We start from the raw sequence: 22,893 nt of genomic DNA on the forward strand, positions 1-22,893 counted from the left end.
TTTTCTAGATTCCATGCATATGCATTTATATACGGTATTTGTTTTTCTTTTTCTGACTTTTTTCACTCTGTATGACAGACTCTAGGTTCATCCACATCACTATCATTGACCCAATTTCATTCCTTTTTATGACTGAGTTGGTTTCGCTTTTTTAAAAAACTAGTTGCTCGACCCAGGCAGGAGGAAATACTGCAAAAACAGACCGGAGAACTTCTCTCTCAAAAGCAGCCTAGGAGACTGTGGTCAGGGAAGGAACCGTTCACAATGTGATTGCTTCTCTTTGCCTGCTGCTCTCTTGTCAGAGCCGTGGTGCCAGCTGCCTCCCCCTTGGTCCTCTTCCCTGGCCCATCTGCCTTGCTCCCATATCACCTGGTGCCTGCTGGGGGAGCCAGCCCGGCAGCTGGCAGCAGACAGGAAAGTGGGGAGTTGGCACAGTGCCCGGGGGAGCAGCCCCTCGCTGGGGGAGCAGTAGGCCGGAGTGGCAAGGAAGAAGCATCCCACAGCTGGGGCAGCGGTCCAGGGAACCGGGGATGACAAAGCCAGAGAAGTGCGGCCACAGAGTGACCGGAAGCTCAGGCTCCCACAGCTTAGGGGGTGACCAGAGCCACTGTCGTGGTGGCCTGGTCCTATGGCTCCCGCGGGAGGCCTCTTAACAGTCCCTATCTTCATACCCCCTTAAACAGCACAGCCCCTGAAGGACCGGCAGGCTGACCACCGAGAAGCCACCATGATTCAAATCCTTCCCCCGAAACTCAGAAGGCTGTCCAGAGCATGGCTCTGTGGGGAGAAAAAATTGAGCTGACAAAGACAGAGGAACAGGAGAAACGCATGCAAAGTTTACTTAACTCGTACATGCACGTGGAGCCTTCACAGAAGAGCGAAGACTCAGAGAAGTGACCAGATCGCACATGCACATGGAGCCTTCACAGAAGAGCGAAGACTCAGAGAAGTGCCAGATCACACATGCACGTGGAGCCTTCACCGAAGAGCGAAGACTCAGAGAAGTGCCAGATCGCACATGCACGTGGAGCCTTCACCGAAGAGCGAAGACTCAGAGAAGTGACCAGAACAAGAAGCGTCTATACTGTGTAGACACAGAAATGATAAATTTGTGCAAAGGCCTGACAAGACAGAAGGTGTGCGCTGTGGGCAGTAAGTGGTGAGGAGGCCACGGGGAGATACGTGTGACTTTCACGAGGTTTGTTTGTACAGAGCTCTTGCCCCAGTTTCCCCGTTTCTGGTGATGAGCAGGCCTTCCCTCCTCTGGGCACAGGGAACGCACCTTTCACGGGGAGTTTCATTAACAGGACTTCTGGGAGGAACGGTGACGGGGGAAGGTCGGAATGATCTCTCTGCTTCTTCCATTTTTAAAAATTCCTTCAGCTTAAGATCTTTCATACGCCAAGGCATCATATTTAGGGGTGGCGCATCCCGCATGCCATCAGCTCTTTCCCCTCCCCTCAGATGAAGATTCAGTAAAGAACATAACAAATGCACCGTATGCATTGTGTAATTCATCCCACAGAGCTCACTGTCCCGGGTGCTGGGGGTACAGCAGGGAACAGATCGGACAAGTTTCTGCTGCCGTGGAACCTACCTTCAAGCTGGGGAAAAACTATGACAAACAAAAATATAAATAAATACATGTCAGGACTGGAAATAACCCGTGTCCAAGTATAAGATAACAAATTCTGGGAGATCCAAACTATGAAACTCAGAAACCAAAAACCTCCTTTTTTGCTCAGCCAAAAAAGGAGGGAACCACTGATACACCAAACAACACGGATGATTCTTGAAATAATTATGTGGCATGAAAGAAGCCAGATACAAAAGAGTACATGCTCCACGATCTCATTTAATTATAAAAATTCTATAAAAGATTAAGAGAGTCTCCAGGGACCAAAAGCTTGTTGTGTGAGGATGGTGGGGGGGGGCACAAAGAGGGCCAGAAAGTGGGGGTGCAGAGGGGCACAGAGAGGTCCCTTGGGAGACTAAACGTGTCCATTCTCTTGACAGTGGTGATGGTGCCACAGCTGTGTGCGCGTGTCAGAGCACACCAAACTCAACACTTCAAATGTGAGGAGTGCACTGTGTGCCTATCACACCTACGCAAAGCGGATAAGTGTGTGTGTCTGCGTGTGCCCACACGACACACATTACATCATGTGCCACGTGAAGACTGAAGCAAGACAAGGAAGGCAGGACATGCTGGGGGCAGGTGGTGCTATTTTAGATGGCGGGTCAGAGAAGGTCTCAGGTGATTGAGACCTGAAGGCAGTAAGAGAACTAGCCACAGGGTTATCTGGGGAGAGAACATTCCAGAAGAAGAAAGAGCAAGGACAAGGGTCTTGTGAGAGCACCCTAGGCCTGAGTAACACTGGAACTCAGAGATGGCTCAGAATTTAGTTAACGATCAATTCTGAACCGAATCATTGCCCCAAGCTTCACATACAGTCTTTCATCTATTCTGCCTACCTGGGGAGAGTCCATGCCTTTGGCTAGGCTTCTTAACACTTATATAAGCCCTGGTCATTCTAAACGAGCTCTGGAATCACACTAAGATTCTCATTCAAGAATTCCAAGGGCTTCCCTGGTGGCTGAGTGGTAAAAAAATCCTCCTGCCAATGCAGGAGACACAGGTTCAATCCCTGATCCAGGAAGATCCCACATGCCAAGGAGCAACTAAGCTCATGCATCACAAGTACTGAGCCTGTGCTCTGGAGCCCGTGCTCTGCAACAGCAAAACCCACCGCAGTGAGAAGCCTGAGCACCACAGCGAGAGAGCAGGCCTGCAGCAGCCCCCACTCGCCACAGCCAGAGAAAAGTCCGTGCAGCAACGAAGACCCAGCACAGCCGAAAAATCAATATATTAAATTATTTAAAAAAAAATAATTCCGAGATCTGTTTGGCCCCCATCTTCTCTGAAATGGGAAGGTAACATAATCCCACTTTTAAACTCTTATGACTAAGAGTGACTAACAGTATCTAATAAAACACAGAAGACCCTGAAAAAGTGAACATTTACCTGGCATTTGGTCAGTACCAGGCACTGTTCTAAAAACCTTTTATGTATTATCTCAGGACATCTTCCCCCAGCCTTGCAAGGGAGATACTGTTATTATTTCCACTTTACCCTTTATGGGGCTTCCCTGGTGGCTCAGAGGGTAAAGCATCTGCCTGTAATGCAGGAGACCTGGGTTCGATCCCTGGGTCAGGAAGATCCCCTAGAGAAGGAAATGGCAACCCACTCAAGTACTCTTGCCTGAAAAATCCCACAGACAGAGAAACCTGGTCGACTACAGCCCATGGGATCGCAAAGAGTCGGACGCGACTGAGCGACTTCACTTTCTTTCTTTCTTTTCTGGTAGACTACAGCCCATGGGATCGCAAAGAGTTGGACGCGACTGAGCGACTTCACTTTCTTTCTTTCTTTTCTGGTAGACTACAGTCCATGGGATCTCAAAGAGTCGGACGTGACTGAGCGACTTCACTTTCTTTCTTTCTTTTCTTTTACCCTTTACAGATACAGACATGCCCAGTCAAGAAGTAGGGCTAACAGTTGAACCTGGGAGGTTATGACTCTGAAGCCAGCCCTTGTTAAGTACCCACTCATGGCTTGCAGAGTGCTGCAAATCTCTGATTCTTAACCAGTGGTCCCACATATACCCCTACTGGCCTGGTCCAGGCCTGACCCTGTGCATGGCTGGGACGCCTTCCAAATTTGGAGCAGTGCTATAGACTGAATTGTGTCCCCTTCAAATTTATGTGTTAAAGCCCTAACTCCCAATATGATGGTGTTTGGTAAGAGGGCTTTTGAGGGGTGATTAAGCTTAGGTAACATCGTGAGGGTGGGGCCCCCGCAATAGGATTAGTGCCTTCACAAGAAGAGATAGCAGAGAGCCTGTCCTCCCCCAACCACTTTCTCTCTCTTTGCCATGTGAGGAGACAGCAAGAAGGCAGCCATCAGCAAGCCCAGAAGAGGGTCCTCACCCCACCCTGCTGGCACCCTGACCTCAGGCCTCTAGAACCATGAGAAATAAACTTCTATTGATTTAGCCTCCCAGTCTGTGGTATTTTTGAGCTCATACAGGCAAGGTCAACAAATCATGCCAGATCCAGACACCTCTTATGTATCAAGCTCATTCCTAGGTTCAAGGGTGGCTCAGATGTGGTTTGGAAGGGATCCTGGGAGGGTCCAGAGTATCAGGCTTCCCCAGCTACATGCGTGGGACTCAGCCTGAGGCCTGGGCTGATGGCTCAGGAGCTGAGAAGTTGAAGGTGCTGGGATTGGTCTAGCCTTATAGGTTTCAGAGAAAGTGAACCAGTGCCTGGGTTTTGGAGCAGGGAAGCCAGGCAGTCAGGACTGATGGAGCCTGAGGCAGGGGTCCAAGGCAAGCACAGAATTCTAAGACAGTGAAAGGCAGAGGGTGGTGGGGAGGGCAGGAGAGGTTCCCGGGGGTGATGAAGCGAAAGTGGAGGTAAATTTCATGGGAGACCTTTGCCAGGGAGAAAACAGGGCTGGGCTGGTCAGGACGGAAATATGTTCCCAATCAAACTATGTTCTTAGTCCCATCTCTCCCTGCATCTCCCCTCAGAGCTGAAGCAAAACCTTTCTTGGACTCACAAGACCTGATTCAGTTCCAGTTGCCCTAACTTGCTGTTATTAAAAACAATTTTTTAATATTATTTATTTATTTGGCTGTACTGGGTCTAAGTTGCAGCACACAGGATCTTCAGTCTTCACTGAGGCATGCAAAGATCTTTAGTTTCTGCACGTGTGATCTTTTTTTAGTTGTGGCGTGTGGAATTTTAGTTCTGGTTCCCTGACCAGGCACGGACCCCCTGCATTACAAGGCAGAGTGTTAGCCCCTGGACCGCCAGGGATGGCCCTCAGGTAACGTCTCTATGAGGCTCACCTTGAAAGAGGACATCAACGTTGGTCAGGTGATTGCTAGTGCTGGAATTTCTGCATCAGCCAGACTCTCCCTCTTTCCAATTCTCAGAAATTCACCCCATGATTCTGGGATTACAAAGGAAGAGTGAACCCCAGTTGGCCCGTGAACTTCCCTCATGTTACTGGTCTTCTCCAAGTTCTCAGAAGGTGTCAATGGAGGGGACTTTCCAGAGCCATTCAGCGTGTGTCCAGTTTCCAGTGCACCTTTCTCTGGGTGTCCCACCATCTGGGGAGGGACTGTTGGACTGGTCTGTCACCTGAGAGTCGTGGATCTGCCCTGAGAGCCAGCACCGTGGTGGGAGCAACTGCTCAAGTCCTGTCCCAGAAAAGGATGAGCGGGCACACAAGAAAGGTTGAGCATCCAGTGGCGTGGCCCTGTCACCATCCACTCCGCTGAGACACTCACCTCTGAAGTTAAAACCGCAAAGTGAAGACGGGCAGCAGGTTATCAGCACGGCCCTATCGTCCCGGGGACCAAATGGGTGCTTCTCATCAGACCCTTGCGACTCACTTAAGAACTGTTCCTGGCAGTGGTCGGAGGAACAGCCACGAAGCACAGTGGCTGAATTCATTCAGGAAGAATGCTGCAGGAGCCCGCCCTGGCTCCATGCTCGGACACAGAGCCGTCCTGGTGCCCGAAGCACTAGCATTCATCTTTAAGATTTGTGACACCTACTTAAGCTCACGGGAACACAAAGTTCACAAAATGCTTTCCAACCTCGGGTGAAATGCCTTTCCCTCTTAGCCAAATTGCAGCAAGGTTCAGTCATCTTTATTTCCACCAAATGAGTCCTTGATCAAACATGTTAATTACATTTTCTTCTCCAAGAGGGAAACAGCAGATGGGGGAAACGCTGCCAAACTTAGCTGCCTTTCTTACCTCTAAATTGCCCTCTTTTTAATCAGTTCCAAAATTATAGTTCAAGGTCTGCCTGCCAATGTAGGAGACACAAGGGATGCGGGTTCAATCCCTGGGTCAGGAAGATCCCCTGGAGGAGGAAATGGCAACCCACTCCAATATTCTTGCCTGAAAAATCCCACGGACAGAGGAGTCTGGCAGGCTACAGTCCAAAGGGTCACAGAGTTGGACACAACTGAGCATGAGCATGGCTTGGCGTGTTGGGGAACATATTCAAATTGCACAAAGTAACAATTATTTAAAGAGTATTCTAAATTCTTGGCATGTGTTGATTTAATCCCTGGGTCAACCCTTTAAAGCCGATACTATCTTTACCCCTATTTTATAAGTGAGGAAATGGTGACCCAGACAGCTTAAGCAACTTGCCCAAAATGATATGGCTTGAAAGAGGCAGATCTGGGATTTAAATCCATATTCAGTTTTGGATTCAAATCCTTGCTTTCAATGGTGGATACAATCTCCTGTCCTTTGCAAGTGAAGTGGATGGTGACCCTTCTACCTTTGGCAGGAGGTGTTCCTTGAGGTGTTTCTTCCAAAAATAAAGATATTCTCATTTTTTAATTAAATACTTTGTTACTTTTGACTGCCTCGAGTCTTAGTTTTCAGCAGGCAGGGTCTTTCCTTGCGGAGCATGGGCTCCTCTCTAGCTGCGGTGCAGACTCTGGGGCGTGTAGTGGTTGTGGGTGTGGGCTCAGGTGCCTGAGGCATGTGCGATCTTAGTTCCCCAACCAAGGATCCAAGCCATGTCCTCTATATCGGAAGGCAGGTTCTTAAGCACAGGATCGCCAGGAAAGTCCCCAGAATGGAGGTATTCTTAACCGACTGACCTCTTCTTATTTGCCCAGCCACATTCACAACCAACACCTCATGTTTCTGAGATGTCTGAGAAAGAATTTGGGTTTCCCTGGGTATAGAGATAGGCAGAGGGCCCCTCGAGGGCCAAAGTTGGGCTCAGACAACAAGCACTTATGAACAACCCTCTGCCAGCTACAAACCAGCGTGGCTTCAGGAATTTAACAGTGCTCCAAGACTCCTAGCATCTGTCCATCCAGACATGAGGAAAAACTGAGAAGACCCAGACTTCACTGAAGTCACAGATTCAGATTCACAGATTCCACCTTTTAAAAACCATCCAAACAGAGTGTATAGTGTCAACATATGATAAAAACAGCTTCAATCCTGTGTTTGGATTATAGTTCTCTTGTTAAAAATCTATTTTCTTCTTGTCTTTGAAAATTCTCAACTGATTCTAACACTTTCAAAACTATGCGTATAAAATTATTCTGGCTCTAAGCACTTGGCTAGGAGAAAGTAATTCTCTCAGATTAATTTTGGGAATACAAGACTTTCAGGGAGTAGCAGGGCGGGGCCTAGCCCGCGGGTAACCGCTCTCAGGTGTGGTCACCTGGGAGGGCGACCCCGGGGCGGAGGCGGCTTGGGCTCCTGCAGCCTCGGAGCAGTGGCTTCCTGGCTGCGAGATGGGGCGCTTCTGCGGGTTGTCCCATGGTTTGGTTTAAAAAAAAAAAAAAAAGACTTTCAGGGAGTGTTAACTGCTAACTAAAAACAAATTTGCTGCAGTGCCCTGTACTCTCCACTGATTGTTTTGCATAAATCATCTCAATACATCATCACAAACACTCATTTTACAGATGAAGAAACTGAAGCTCCGAGAAGTTAATTGACTTGCTTAAGGTCACATAACTCACAAGCAGCAAAGCTTATTATTAAACTCCTGCCTGCCAAGACAGGAGACATAATGAGATGTGGGTTTGATACCTGGGTCAGGAAGAGCCCCTGGAGGAGGGGATGGCAACCCACACCAGTATTCTCGCCTGGAGAATCCCATGGACAGAGGAGCCTAGTGGGCTAAAGTCCACGGGGTCACAAAGAGTCAGACACGACTGAGCAACATAGCATGAGATATAGTAGACTGCAAAATGTGGCCACTAATTCCTTTCACTCGGTTATGGACACCCTGGTGCAGTGTGACATTTCTACTCTACTGTTCAAGAAGTGGCATTTCTCTTCCTGCGTCTTGACTCTGTTCTGGCCCTGTGACTTGCTTTGGTCCAGAGAATGTGGTGGGGGTGGTGTTGGGATGGAGCTCAACAAGAACATTTCCTGGAGCTTTCTCCATATTGCTCCCCTGAGACCCACGTATAGGAAGCCAGTTCTAGCCAACTGGAGGATCAGAGTCCACATGGAGGAGAAGCGAGGAGGCCCAGTCAACCGCCAGCGTCAACTGCCAGACCTCCTGGTGAAGCCACCTTGGACCTCCCAGCCCAGCCAAGCCTCAGACTGACTCAAGTCCACGAGTGAGCACGAGTGACCCCGGCAGTATCAGCCACTGCCAGCCCCCAGAATTGGGAGAACTAACCAGCTGCTGCTGCTTCCGGGCGCTCTGTTTTTGGATGGTTGATGACACCATTTCTCAGCCTCAGCACTACTGGCATTATAGAATGGGTGGTAGGTACTTCGTTGCGGGGCATTGCCCTGAGCAATATCGAACATTCAGCAGCATCCTTGGCCACTATCCAATGGATGCCGGAAGCACCCCCTCCCAGCTGTGACCATCGAAAATGCCTCCAGACATGACCAGATTTCCCTGGGGTCAAAAAACATAAGTGACTCGGGAAACCCTCAGATGGACTTTTTTCCCTTCAAAATCTGAAGCAATCAATGCCCAGCTTAGGGCAGAGCTGGAAAATGTTCTTTGTCCCTGGACCCACTGACGCCTCCCAGGTGGCCTGGATGGACTCAGCTGGCATCTTGGGAACAGCACTCTGGTTGTCAGAAGAAAAAGTCAGTCCTATACTAAGTAGGTGAAGGGCAGCATTTTTTAAAGAATACTCAAACATATCACGTATGAATATCCTAGAGTGGACATAACAAACCACCATACAGAGAACAGCATAAAACAACAAAAATGTGTTCCTTCACTGTTCTGGCGGCTGGGAAGTCCAAAATCACAGCGTCAGCAGGGCCACGCTGAAGGGACACCCCTCTGAAGGCTCGGGAATGATCTCCCCTCGCCCCTCCCACCTCGGGGGGCCACCGACAGGCCTGGGCTTTCTGCAGTACATCTGCAAAGACCCTACTTTTGGGCTTCCCTAGTGGCTCAGTGGTCATGAATCCACCTCCCAATGCAGGAGACATGGGTTCGGTCCCAGTCCAGGAAGATCCCACGTGCCTCAGAGCAATAGAGCCCGTGTGCCGTAACGACTGAGCCTGTGCTGCACGACAGGAGAAGCCACCACAAGGAGAAGCCCGAGTGCTGCAACCAGACGGTAAAGCCAGTGCAGCCACGAAGACCCAGCCCAGCTGAAAATAAAGGAATAAATAAAGAGCCCTGAGCGCCTGGTATTGAGGGTGGAGCGGGGGGAAGACCCTATTTCCAAACAAGGTCACACTCTGAGGTTCCAGGTGAACATGAATATGGAGGACCCTAGTCAACCCACACACATATGAGCAATGCTTGTGGTGGGTGCGATTCTCCCGGCCACTGTCCCACCAGCTCGTCTACAGGGTCCGCCTCCAGACCAGCCAACTCCAGGGCTGAGCCGACGAGAGAGTGAGCGGGGCTGCTTCCCGTCCCTCTGACTGGGGCTCCTGCCCTGGCCGCCCCCCTCCCCTCCCTCCTGCTTCACTCTTAACCTAGACGCACCCTCATCAGCACAGGATGGGACCGTGACCATCGAAAGAGGCCTCTATGCTGTGGAGACGAGCGTCTCTCTCTAGGTGTGGGTTCCTAGACACGTTGTCATCTGTTGCTTCACTGCTTGTCTTTAAAATCCATTCATAAGAGACCACAGTTCACGGTTTGTATATATATTGCGACTTGCTTTCATGATGAGGTAGAAGGCATCTATTTGCATTTTCTTCCCCTCCTCCCAACCGCTACATCTTTATTTTTTATTTTTTTAAAGATTTTTGAAGTCCATTTTTAAAGTCCTTATTGAATTGGTTACAATACTGCTTCTGTTTCATATTTTGGTTTTTTGGCCATGTGGCATGTGGGTGGGATCTTCGTTCCCCAACCAGGGATCAAAACCACACCCCTCGCATTAGAAGGCAAACTCTTAACCGCAGGACCACCAGGGAAGTCCAAGCCTTGTATCTTGAGGGGAAAGGCTTCCATGCCACAGTGCAAGCTGTACGGTTATCAGTGACGCTTCTCTCTCCCAACACGTTCTTGGCTTTCCATGTCTTTCGTCTGCCAAGCACACTTGACCTGTGGTAGTGGAAAGGTCACAACAGCACTGATCAATCTCTCCAGATAGCCTTGTTTGCCGTAAATACACGGTCTCAGGGGATTAGAGTGATACGACAAGAATGCAGGAAGAATGCGGGGAGAAGTACTACCCGGTTGAGGAAAGAGGGAAGACGAGAACTCGGATAAACGCGGCAGCAGGGCTTGCAGCCTCACAGCAGAAGTGCAGATGGGACACTAAGCCAGGAAAAGCCCTTAGGAAACAGAAACAGGAGCTCTCAAATATCTAAGAACTCTTTAGACTGAGAGACTAAACTCAGGTAGGTAAAGTATTTTTCTTTGGGAAACTATGCACTAATCTGGTGATTTATGGTACATTGATAATGGCAAAAAAATTCAAGACTAATATGGTTATTAACAACTAACTTTCAGTCTTTGAAAGGCGTTTGCACAAAATCCTATTCATTTTCCTAACCAGCACGTAACATATGGGTAGAAGTCAAACTACTTTACAGATGAATATTTTCAGATTAAAGCATTTGCATCTTGGACAACACACAGGAATCACCTGGACTGGGGACTGACTTTGTCAAGAGTGAAGGACCAGTGTTGGTGGGTTTACTGCCCTGCTCGTGGGCAGCTACAGCTCAGAACTCCGAGTGTAGGACACCAAAACTTTTAAAGATTATTAGTATCCAACATATTTACCATTAAGCAGAAAAAAAAAATGAAGCCACATCTATTATCATATTGTTGTTGTTCAGTCACTCAGTCGGGTCTGACTCTTGTGACCCCGTGGACTGCAGCACACCAGGCCTCCCTGTCCTGCACCATCATATCGCCCTACTATTATTCGTCTGCATTAGGACTGAATACTGTTCCCAGCTGGGGGTCTACCTTTCAAATGGCAGGAACTTGGAAAGAGTGCATTCAGTTCAGTTCAGTCGCTCAGTCGTGTCCAACTCTTTGCAACCCCATGAACTGCAGCACACCAGGCCTCCCTGTCTATCACCAACTCCCAGAGTCTACCCAAACTCATGTCCATTGAGTTGGTGATGCCATCCAACCATCTCATCCCCTTCTCCTCCTGCCCTCAATCTTTCCCAGCATCAGGGTCTTTTCAAATGAGTCAGCTCTTTGCATCAATCAGGTGGCCAAAGTATTGGAGTTTCAGCTTCAACATCAGTCCTTCCAATGAACACCCAGGACTGATTTCCTTTAGGATGGACTGGTTGGATCTCCTTGCAGTCCAAGGGACTCTCAAGCGTCTTCTCCAATACCACAGTTCAAAAACATCAATTCTTCAGTGCTCAGCTTTCTTTATAGTCCAGCTCTCACATCCGTACCTGACTACTGGAAAAACCATAGCCTTGACTAGATGGACCTTTGTTGGCAAAGTAATGTCTCTGCTTTTCAATATGCTGTCTAGGTTGGTCATAACTTTCCTTCCAAGGAGTAAGCATCTTTTAATTTCATGGCTGCAATCACCATCTGCAGTGATTTTGGAGCCCAGAAAAATAAAGTCAGCCATTGTTTCCACTGTTTCCCCATCTATTTGCCATGAAGTGATGGGACCAGATGCCATGATGTTAGTTTTCTGAATGTTGAGCTTTAAGCCAACTTTTTCATGCTCCTCTTTCACTTTGATCGAGAGGCTCTTTAATTCTTCTTCACTTTCTGACATAAGGGTGGTGTCATCTGCATGACTGAGGTCATTGCTATTTCTTCCGGCAATCTGGGTTCCAGCTTGTGCTTGCTCCAGCCCAGTGTTTCTCATGATGCACTCTGTGTATAAGTTAAATAAGCAGGGCGACAATACACAGCCTTGACGTACTCCTTTTCCTATTTGGAACCAGTCTGTTGTTCCATGTCCAGTTCTATTAAACTTTTCATTTTAGGGTGAATCACTGCCCTACTCAACTTCAGAGCAGAGAACGAGAGCCCTGACCTTTGCATAGCACTAGCTCCCTTGCTAACTTTCTCCTTCCTGTGTTGTGTCTCTCCCTCTGTAACCCACCCGTCTGCCCCTGGGTTTCAGCATGGCTACCCCCCCACTCCTAACACCCCACAGAATGTTTGGTTTGTCTATATTCCTCAGCCTGTACAAACAACAGTTAGCAAATCTCAATTCCTAAATGGTATTCCTTCAGTAAAAGAATACACATTAAGCTTCTCTTCTGGTTATAAAGTGAGTATAATATTTTAGTTTAGTGTAAGACCCAAATTAATCAATCAAGAAATATGTGTTGAGTGCTCAGAGGCACAAAGGTAGGAGTGGAATACATACGAAGTACAGTGTGTAGGCCCTCAAGGATCTTACTATCTAGACCAGGGGCTGGCTAACTTTGGTCCACGGGCCAAATCTGGCCCCCAACTGCTTCTACAAATAAAGTTTTATTGGGACAACCATGATTCTTTGGGGGATTTTTGTTTGTTTCATTTTTTTGGTCTATGGCTGCTTTGGCATCATAGATGGCAGAGTTGAGGAGTTGTGATAGAGACTGGGCTTCAAAGCCAGAAGTATTTATTATCTGGCCCTTTATAGATAAAGTTTGCCAATGCTGATATAAACAAACTAATAACCACAACTGCAAATATATATAGGATAGACACATAGATGTATTAATATTAAACAGTGAGGGTTCCTGCCATTAGGAGGTGCTCAGCCTACTGAGCAATCATCAGTCCTGAGCAGGAAATAAGCACCCAACGGGAGGTCTATGCAAAGGAGATGAGGATGTTTGAGAATGTTTGAGGCTGGACAGATCCATGTGCAACTGCCCGCGAGTCATACAGGCAGCAGGCTTCCCTGGTAGCTCAGCTGGTAAAGAATCCGCTTGCAGTGAGGGAGACTCCAGTTTGATTCCTGGGTCGGGAAGATCCTCTGGAGAAGGGACAGGCTACCCACTCCAGTCTTCTTGCCTGGAGAATCACCATGAACAGAGAAGCCTGGCGGGCTAGAGTCCGTGGGGTCGCAAAGAGTCGGAGACAACTGAGCAACTAAGCACAGCACAGCACAGCACAGCACACAGGTAGCTTCTAAGTTAACTGGGGTAACGAGGAGGGTGAGGAGAGCCTTGACAAAGCTGGAATGAAGAGGTAGGAAGTCCAGTCCGTGGCTGCGGGGCAGTGGTGGCAGGCGGGCTGCCTCCCAGTGCTTGGGTCGAGAGGGGGAGATGGCATGGTTTGCTCACTGCTTGTTTTCCTTGCCGGACTTGAGGTTTTCTGAGCAATGTTCACGCTGTTCGCCTCAACGCGGGCATTACACTACATGCCTGCCATAGAGTAGCTGCGTGATGCATATCATTTACTGTGTGTGTTAGTCACTCGGTCGTGTCCGACTGTCTGTGACCCCACAGACGGTAGCCTACCAGGCTCCTCTGTCCATGGAATTCTCCAGGCAAGAATACTGGAGTGGATTGCCATTCCCTTCTCCAGAGGAACTTCCCAACCCAGGGATTGAACCCTGGTCTCCTGCCTCAAAGGCAGATTCTTTACCATTTGAGCTGCAGGGAAGTCTGAATATCATTTAAAAATTAAATAATAAACGTGAGGCTTTCAAGGGCTAAAGTCTCTCTTGGTAAACGTCACGCTGCACTTGAAACGATGGGTTTATTTTCAGGTATCTTTTGATGTTGATTTCTAACCTAGTTTCACAATGAGAAGAAAACAGACTCTGTATGATTTCATTATCTTTGGACCAGGAAATTTTTACATGTTACAAATTTGCATTGTTTTATGTCCCTGGATATATTATTCCTGTGTCTCCTGGTTTATAGTCTATGGGAATTTGAATAGAATTTGTATGCTGCTGTTGTGTGAAAACTATATAAATCTTCATTATGTTGAATTGGTTCATAGTGGTTTTCAGGTCTACTATATCCTTCTATTTTTCTATCTGTTCATTCTATTAATTTTTGAGAGTTTGACATTGAAACCCCCAACTAAAAATCTTAATTTATTTACTTAAAAAATAACTGTAATACACAGTCAAACTATATATAACTTTGTTCTGTATTTTCCAAGTTTCCTATAAATGTGTTATCATACTTTCATAATTTAGAAAAACTTTTAAAGAAATATTAATTTTTTAAAAATTATATAATGAACGAATAAACGGATGTCTTGAATACAAGGTTAGATAGGCTGCAGGCCAGTTGAGTCAAGCATTTCAATCATGGTAAAGTGACCTCTGACCTTGCTTTGAAACAAAAACAAAAATCAGAGAGTAGGAAAGCTTATATTGAGCAACTACTATATATATATGTTATATATATATATATAATGCCTTTTACAAGCATTACGTCATTTCATGCATTCAGCCACCCTTTGGCGGATGAAAAAGCTGAGTTTCAGAGAGGTAAAGTAACTGGCCAAGGTCACACAGCCCCAAAATGGCAGAGCTAAAATGCAAACCCAAGCCTTCACTTGGCTGTTTTCAGCTCCAAGGCTACTCACACCCATGCCTCTCAGTCCTTTTCATGCCACGTCTGCAGACCTCGGTCTCCTCAGAGCCACTGTAAGGGACATGAGACCGATTTGGCTGCACTGGGGAACAAGAGCCACCCAGCTTCACCAGAGGAGTTCTCCTTTTCTCCACTTCACCTTCGACATTTCCTGATTTCACCCCAAGCACACAGTTCTTGTGGGAACGAAAAAGAATGAGAAACTAGTGTGCTGGGCCGCGCCACTTCCTCAAACCAGGCGAGCAGGTCTGGTTTCCAGCCTCAACTCCACCACCAACTTGCTGCGGGATCCGGGCCCATCACTTCTTCCTTTCATTCTTACACAAGAAATGCTGGATGACACATAATGAAATCCCACAGTGCTTCTTAACCTTCCAGAGAGGACAAGACTTTCAAAAGAGCTTACTCAATAAGTGAAAATGGCTGGGCCACCTTGAGTGAAATTCTAGATGAAGTTGTAATGTACCATCCATGGCAGCAATTAGAGGAGGGTGATGAGTTACCAGGCAGAGTTTAGCAGTCATTGCTGGAGGCCGTGGCTGATGACTGTCCATAGCATCTAACGGGACTCAAAAGGCAAACATGAGCCAATCTTTTGACCTTACCTGATAGTAACCAGCACTCGACAGAACATGGGGAGCTTTGTCAACAGTCCTCGAGGCACATCCACTTACCAATAGAGGTGTAATACGTGAACATACTGATTCTCGAAGAATTCGTAGCTGGAGACACTGCCACATTCATCTATGGTTCGACCATTCTTATACCAAGTTACCTCTGGCTTGGGCTGGCCTGATGATAAAGAAATAAGAATATTCTTACTAGGTGAACTATCTTTGGAAAAGCATAGAGCCTTGGAAGGAAAGTTATGACCAACCTAGATAGCATACTCAAAAGCAGAGACATTACTTTGCCAACAAAGGTCCGTCTAGTCAAGGCTATGGTTTTTCCAGTGGTCATGTATGGATGTAAGAGTTGGACTGTGAAGAAGGCTGAGCGCCGAAGAATTGATGCTTTTGAGCTGTGGTGTTGGAGAAGACTCTTGAGAGTCCCTTGGACTGCAAGGAGATCCAACCAGTCCATTCTGAAGGAGATCAGCCCTGGGATTTCTTTGGAAGGAATGATGCTAAAGCTGAAACTCCAGTACTTTGGCAACCTCATGCGAAGAGTTGACTCATTGGAAAAGACTCTGATGCTGGGAGGGATTGGGGGCAGGAGGAGAAGGGGACAACAGAGGATGAGATGGCTGGATGGCATTACTGACTCGATGGACGTGAGTCTGAGTGAACTCCGGGAGTTGGTGATGGACAGGGAGGCCTGGCGTGCTGCGATTCATGGGGTCGCAAAGAGTCAGACACGACTGAGCAACTGATCTGATTTGATGAATAAGAATGGATGATAAACAATGGGGATAAGCATGATGGACATGTCATTGGGGAACCAGAAAAGCTTCTTCTCATAGATAAAAACACATCCTTCAGTAAGCGCTTTTGGGCATGTTACGTGCCTAAGAGGATGCTGGGCTGGAGTGGGGGCGGGGGAGCAGACAAAATGAAAAGTGCTGCTCCTAATCTCAAGAAGCTATTAAGACGGCTTCCCTGGGGGCTCAGGGACAAGGCACGCGCCTGCCAATGCAGGAGACACGGGTTCAAGCCCTGGTCCAGGAACACCCCACGTGCCTCGGAGCAACTAAGCCCACGCAGAACAACTACTGAGGCTGTGGTCTGTAGGCCGGGAGTTGCAGCTGCTGAGCCCACGGGTCACAGCTCCTGGAGCCCACGCACCCTAGAGCCCGTGCTTCACAACAAGAGAAGCCACAGTGATGAGAAGCCTGCACATGGCAGCTAGAGAGGAGCCCCTGCTCGCTGCAGCCAGAGAAAAGCCTGTGCAGCAACGGAGACCCAGAACAGCCAGAAATTAATAAATAAATAACTTTCTAAAAGACTGAGTGCTCTTAACTACTATTTTTTTTAAAAGAAGCTATTAAGAAAAATTATCTACAACTTAGAAATATGGCGAAAATGTGGACGGTATCTTGCTTCAGTGTCACATGGGACAAAGGTCTGTCTCAGAGTTGTCTAGGGGAAATGCCCTCTGCTTCATTGATGATTACTATTGATTACAATCCCCAGACTTGAAGTTACATATAAACTTTTGAATTTTTATTCAACAGAGATGCAAATAATCTCCACATAGAAGACTTGATAACCCCATAAACTACAGTTTATGGCCCTGTAGGACATGAACCAACGTTCTAACTCAGCAATCTTATCCTAACATTCATTTAAGTTGTCTATAAACACCCAATACCTCAAATGCACTTTGACCAGGCCTTGATATTTTCTGGTTCCCCGTTCACTCAAACAATTGAGAGACCTCTGTGGCCCAGTGGTTCAGAGTTCCCCTTCCAAAGCAGGGGGTACAGGTTTGATCCCTGGTCAGGGAACTAAGATCACACATGCCTCTTGGACCAAAAAAACAACACATAAAACAGAAGCGATATTGTAACAAATTCAGTAAAGACTTCTTAAAAAATGTCCCAGTTAAAAAAAAAGAAATAGTGGAAGAATAGTCCCTAAAAAAAGGAAAAAGAATGGAGTAAAGTCTTCGACGTTCACTCCATATTTGCATGGGATCACTTTATCTTTTTGAAAATTATACCTTAATGGTGCTCAGAATTGATTGTATGTTGTGGTATGAAAAAGCAAAGAACAAAATAGATGAGCTAAAACCATGTCTTCCTGAGGACGAAGGAGTCTGGAAGGTAGGTTTCCCAGGCTGGTGCCCTGAGGACGTGTGGCTGATGTTATCACAGAAATGGACCTACGCTCTCCGCCTCAGAAGGGGTTCACCCTTCCCCTGGTGACCGTTAACCGAATAGACTGCTAACGGGCTAATCTGGTAAACCTCCTCAGGAATTCCATTCACCCCGTGGAGTTTTTTCCCCCTTGTGACAGACAGGGCAGGAAGGTTTCCAGTGTGTACCAGAGCTTTCTCACTAGCTCCCACGTCATCGAAAACATATAAAATGTGCCGCCTATACTGAAGGGCTTCCCTGGTGGCTCAGAGGTTAAAGCGTCTGCTTCCAATGTGGGAGACTTGGGTTCGATCCCTGCGTCAGAAAGATCCCCTGGAGAAGGAAACTGTAAACCACTCCAGTACTCTTGCCTGGAGAATCCCATGGATCGAGAAGCCTGGTAGGCTACAGTCCATGGGGTCGCAGAGAGTCGGACATGACTGAGCAACTTCACCTTCACCGTCACCTTCATACTGGAGGAAAACCTGGTATTTGGAAGCAATACCTTCTCACCAGGGAAGCCCTCCTCTCTCTCTGTGTCTCCTCTAACTTGGGGTCTCCCAGCTGTGCTCCCCACCTCCTCTTTCTCCAGGCAGGCAGACCGACTAGGTGTCGGTCCCTGGCGCAGGCAGAGGACAAACCTGCAGGCAGGGACATATCTCCAGCAGCTGCTTGGCTGAGTCTCTTTCAAACAAATGACTAAACCACCAAAATAAAAAAATGAACTTCCCTGAAAAACCATCAAGGAAGCTGCTGATCATATTTCATTTCTGCCTGTTCTTATCAGACTTGTGTTCCCCTTTGGGTCATCTTTACCCGATTTCTTCTTAGGAAGCATTTAATCGCTCCTCCCTGGTGTGTTCCTGAATTTATGGAAGCCATGACAGCAAGTATGCACAAGCTGAGCCTGGATGACTCATTCTGATCTCTCGGGCTCCAGTGTTTCATTTCAGGTGTAATCAGGGCTGATTGAATCCCCCGGCTTCCTACTGGCTGACTGGTTTTTTCCCTTCATGTGGTACAGAACTGAATAATTGGCCCCAAAAGAGACTTGTGCAGGGAAGTGGTATCTTGTACCTAGTGGGTGGTTCTCTTTTCACCCTCTACTTGCTGGAAACCTCACCAGAAAATCTTACCCTTGTTTTTTAAGTCTACCTGCAGGTCGCTTATTGAGAGCCACCTGCAGAACATTTCACAAGTATCTGGCTTATGTGTGTGGGGACTGGTATCCAACATTAGGGCCCATCCAAACCCTGGGCTTTCTAGGGAGACAGGGGGCTACTCTGAAGGCTCAATAGTGAGCCTGAGCCCATCTCTCTATCTGGATGGCTGTGGACAAACACCAAGAAAGAGGAGGTGCTGTCCTCTCGGCTTGGGGAGTCAGGTGCACAGTCCTACACCCAAAGGTCCAGACTGGAAGGTCAGATTTTATTGCAACTTCTGCTAAGGAAGCAGAGCCATTTTACAGACTGACTCTTCTCCTCTCTGGACCTAGAAAAAGGGATAAAGGAGTGAAGAGTTTTCTTTCATCCTCTAGACAAGACCACCAGTGCCTCCATATTTTCAAGGGTAGACATAATCCAAGAAAGAGAAGAAAACAACTCACAAGGTACCAAATACTGCTTCCCTGCCCAACAATTTTCCTTCTATTTTCTTTTAATACCAAATCCTGGGGACTTCCCTGATGGTCCAGTGGTTAAGACTCCATGCTGCCAGTGGGCATGGGTTCGATCCCTGGTCGGGTAACTAAGATCCCACATGCCATGTGGTGGAGCCTAAAGATAAATAAATAAGTAATAAATCCCTTTTCCCAGGGTGAAAGTTGTGGACCAGCTCTGGGTTATTTATTCTCCAGGCAGGGGGAATTCCAGCTCCCTGATCTCGCTCTCCCTCCACTGGGCGTGTTTGTCTTGGTTTTAACCTTTTCACTGCTGACCAGCAGAGCTGAAAAAGGCAAACAGTAGGGAGACAAATTTAGCCAAGGTGGGGATATCAGTAAAAGGTGATGAAGAAGAGTTAGGTACATTGTCTAAAGTGAAGTTATTCACGCCCTTCCCATGCGCCACAGGAAATTTGAGTGGATTATCTGGGGAAAAAAAAACAAACAAACAAGTGTGGGAGTTGCCTAAACAAGAATCACAACAGGACATGGAGAAGGATCACCAAAATGTGTCCAGAAAGGTACTCGAAGAGATCTTCTAGAAAGAGAAGTCACAGAGGATTTAATTCCTCAATCAGTTACTCGGAACTAAACTTCCCAGGTGATGTTTTTAACAGCGCCCTTGTGAGCCAAAGAAACCTGGTCTGCAGAGAGATTTCAGAGGGCCAAGAGCTAGAGATGCTTACCCGATATTGTGCAACGAAGCACGGCGTCGGACTTCTCAGGAACTTTCTGGGAAAGCAACGTAGACAAAAAACAAAGCGCACGCCTCTGGGGCCCTCCTGAGTCTGCCATCCTTTCATGCCACATGAGCCTGAAAAATAACAATCCCCAACATCACCATCCATTCTGGGACATCTCTGACATTTCTCAGGAATTCCAGAAGCCCCATCGCCCTGTGAGTGGTCCTCAGGGAGAGAAGAAATGAGGTCCCTTGGCCTGCAGAAGACCGGGTGTTGCGGTCATGCTGGTTGGTGGTCCTTGGGTGGGCTCTCTCAACAGCCACTGGAAATGTTGTTATGGGGGTGGGGGCAGGCCTGGGCATTCGCAGCATTCCTGGCTTCCACCCACTTGAGGCCAGGTGTGCCCTCCCCCAGGTGGTCACAATCGAAATCTGCAGAGGTTGCCAGTGCCCCAGGGAGCGCAGAAGCAGTTTCAACCTCGCTTCCTGGTGGATGACAGGGCAGCCACAGCCCAGCCAGCCAGAGGGAAAACTGAGGCTACAGCCAGTGCCACCTCTTTCAAAGTCGTTTCCTACTGGACTCAGGAAGTGTGTGCACCTGGGAATTCCCTGGTGGTCCAGTGGCTAAGACTCCACGCTTCCAAAGCAGGGGGCCCCGGGTTCAACCCCCGCTTGGAGGAATTAGATCCTACAAGCTGAAACTAAGAGTTCACATGCCCAACTAAAGATCCCGCATGCCGAAATGAAGACCTGGTGCAGCCAAACAAATACATTAAAAAAAAAACGAACTCAAGAAAGATGACAATTAAAAAAACAAAACAGTGTTCATGCATGTTTGCCTCCCAAAAGAGGACTTGACTCAATACAAAGGAATCACCAGATGGGACATGTTTCTTCCAGGAGAAACTGGGAAACTACCATTCCTTCCGAGCAGCAGGCAGGTGCCCCGGGGAGGGCAGCAAGTGGGCTGGCATTTCTGAGCAAGCATGGATTCATCAGTACAAGTCGGCATTCAGCGCTTGGTTAGTCACCAGGTATGCTATGTCACTTAATCTCCTTTAAGTGACCTAAAAGGTTATTAATACCACCTACATCTTCTGTGTGTGTGTGTTAGTCAGTCGTGTCTGACTCTCTGCGACCCTGTGGACTGTAGCCCGCCAGGCTCCTTTGTCCATGGGATTCTCCAGGCAAGACTACTGGAGTGGGTTGCCATTTCCTTCTCCATCTTAAAGATGAGGAATCCGAGACTCGGGTTCAGGAACGTGTTCAAGATCACACAGTTGCAGCAGTCACTCCCCTTGCCACACGGGCTGACATCTTCAGTGTGAGAGACGACGCTGGAGCCATGCAGCGCACATTTCAAGGCAGCCATAAAACAACCAGTCTGTCTGCACCCAAGAACCCACCCGACTCTGTCCTCTGGGCACAGTGCTAGCATCCTGCTGCCAAATCTATCCTGCATGGAGGACCCCATGCTTGGAAATAACAATTTGCTCTATACAAACAGTAGACATTTAGAGACAGAGTCTTCCACATAAATATATTTTGTGTATTTATCTCTGGTGTGATAAATTTTCCAAAGATGAGAACTGTGAAATTTACATATTTCAGATCTCCACCTAGTATATTGATTTGGACACGGCATATAATTAGGGTCATCCAAGAAAAGCAGTGTGCTAGGAGGCAGAAGTTTTAGTTCTAGTCTTTCCGTTTGTCACTTCTGAGCGGCAACATAGCAGAGGTGGGTAAGAATTTTAGAGCCAGATACCTTGGCTTCAAATTCTGACTCCACCTCTTCCTAACTCAATAAGTATGTCATGACTACCTCAGTTTCCTCATCTGTAAAACGGAGGCATAATTGTTCTATACACTTCAGAGGGTGTTGTGAAGATTAAGTGAGTTATTGCCTATAAAGCACTTAATCCTCTAAGGATTAGAATAATGTATGTAAATAGTCTAAGGAAGAATTTGTTATATAATTGATTTTCAAGATGGTAATCAGTAGACTTTAAGGAAAGACTTCACTTGTCTCATCAATTTTCTTTTCTGCTGTGGGTTACCATGATGATTTTTTTAAAAGTGATATACCAATTAAGGTCTAAAGATTTCTCCTGGTATAATACTCACCTGTAATAGTAATTTACAAGACAAGACTATTCCCATTCCCAGGCGGGCACTGCTGTGGATGGAGAGGGAAGAAAGGACAAAATCAGACCATTAAGATTTGAAATTCTCAAGGCAAGAATACTGGAATGGGTAACTATTCCCTTTTCCAAGGGAGTCTTCCCGAGCCGGGGCTTAAACCCAGGTCTCCTGCATTGCAGGCAGATTCTTTACTGTCTGAGCCACAGGAAAGCCCATTAAGAGCTGGGGTGATGTCAAAGACCTTATGTGCCACCCATGATTTCTAAACCAGGTGACGGCTCCCTGACAGCAAAGCCCCACAGCTTACAACACTTGACAAACACACTATTTGACTCACATAATTGGTTCAGTCACCATGTGTCCCAGCCATGGGGCACTGACTGTTAAGGAAAGGACAGTTAAGTCAGGCCGTGGGTCATGTTTCCTCACTTCTCTGAAGGTGAGAACCCTTGAAGACAGATTTATCATCCTCTGCTAGAGATGGACAACTAATGAATTACTGAAATTAGCAGAGGGGGCCAGGGTGTGGTTCACGGACAGCCTTGGAGCGATCGAATGGCAGCTGGAATGAACACAAGATTTGCATGTTTCTGTTATTTTAGCTGTGTTGTCCAGAGTAAGTTGCTTTCTTTTTTAAAATTTTTGCTTACCTTTAATTAGACAGAGTCTAAATGCAGACACTTGTATTCTGTAAAATATACAAAAGAAATGGTTTCCCACAAACTCTATCCTCCATCTCAGAACTTTCCCAAGAGGAAAAACTTGCTTTCCTTTCAGGTGTTTTTCTATCCATTTACATGTATAGTCATCTAGACACTGCTGCTGCTGTTGCTGCTAAGTTGCTTCAGTCGTGTCCAACTCTGTGCAACCCCATAGACAGCAGCCCACCCGACTCCTCCATCCATGGGATTCTCCAGGCAAGAACACTGGAGTGGGTTGCCATTTCCTTCTCCAATGCCTGAAAGTGAAAAGTGAAAGTGAAGTCACTCAGTCGTGTCCAACTCCTAGCGATCCCATGGACTGCAGCCTACCAGGCTCCTCCATCCATGGGATTTTCCAG

At 47.2% G+C, this 22,893-nt stretch overlaps 1 protein-coding gene and 1 long non-coding RNA gene across 9 annotated transcripts in view; one reads left to right on the plus strand and one right to left on the minus strand.

Moving 5' to 3' along the window:
- The window catches only part of ALPK2 (alpha kinase 2), a 150,835-nt gene that overhangs the window by 97,358 nt on the left and 30,584 nt on the right, over positions 1–22,893 (minus strand). For 5 of the 7 annotated variants that reach the window (XR_015154132.1, XR_015154133.1, XR_015154134.1 and 2 more), the window contains exons 2-4: positions 21,816–21,867; positions 19,693–19,820; positions 15,224–15,341 (exon numbers count right to left, since the gene is read on the minus strand). Coding sequence is in view for 4 of the 7 variants with exons in the window: in XM_086373652.1 (XP_086229778.1) it covers positions 15,224–15,341; positions 19,693–19,816 (242 nt within the window). In the remaining 3 variants the exon portion in view is untranslated. Of the gene's footprint in view, positions 1–15,223; positions 15,342–19,692; positions 19,821–21,815; positions 21,868–22,483; positions 22,792–22,893 lie in introns of all 7 variants that reach the window. The other 2 variants (XM_086373653.1, XM_086373654.1) reach the window with 2 other exon arrangements.
- The window catches only part of LOC147346357 (uncharacterized), a 107,124-nt gene that overhangs the window by 45,718 nt on the left and 38,513 nt on the right, over positions 1–22,893 (plus strand). The gene's annotated exons all lie outside the window — the stretch shown is intronic.

The sequence above is a fragment of the Bos grunniens genome, chromosome 24, assembly GCF_055505025.1.
Source record: "Bos grunniens cultivar Pamir isolate PY7600 chromosome 24, Bosgru_T2T1.0, whole genome shotgun sequence".
Taxonomy (NCBI): Eukaryota; Metazoa; Chordata; class Mammalia; order Artiodactyla; family Bovidae; genus Bos; species Bos grunniens.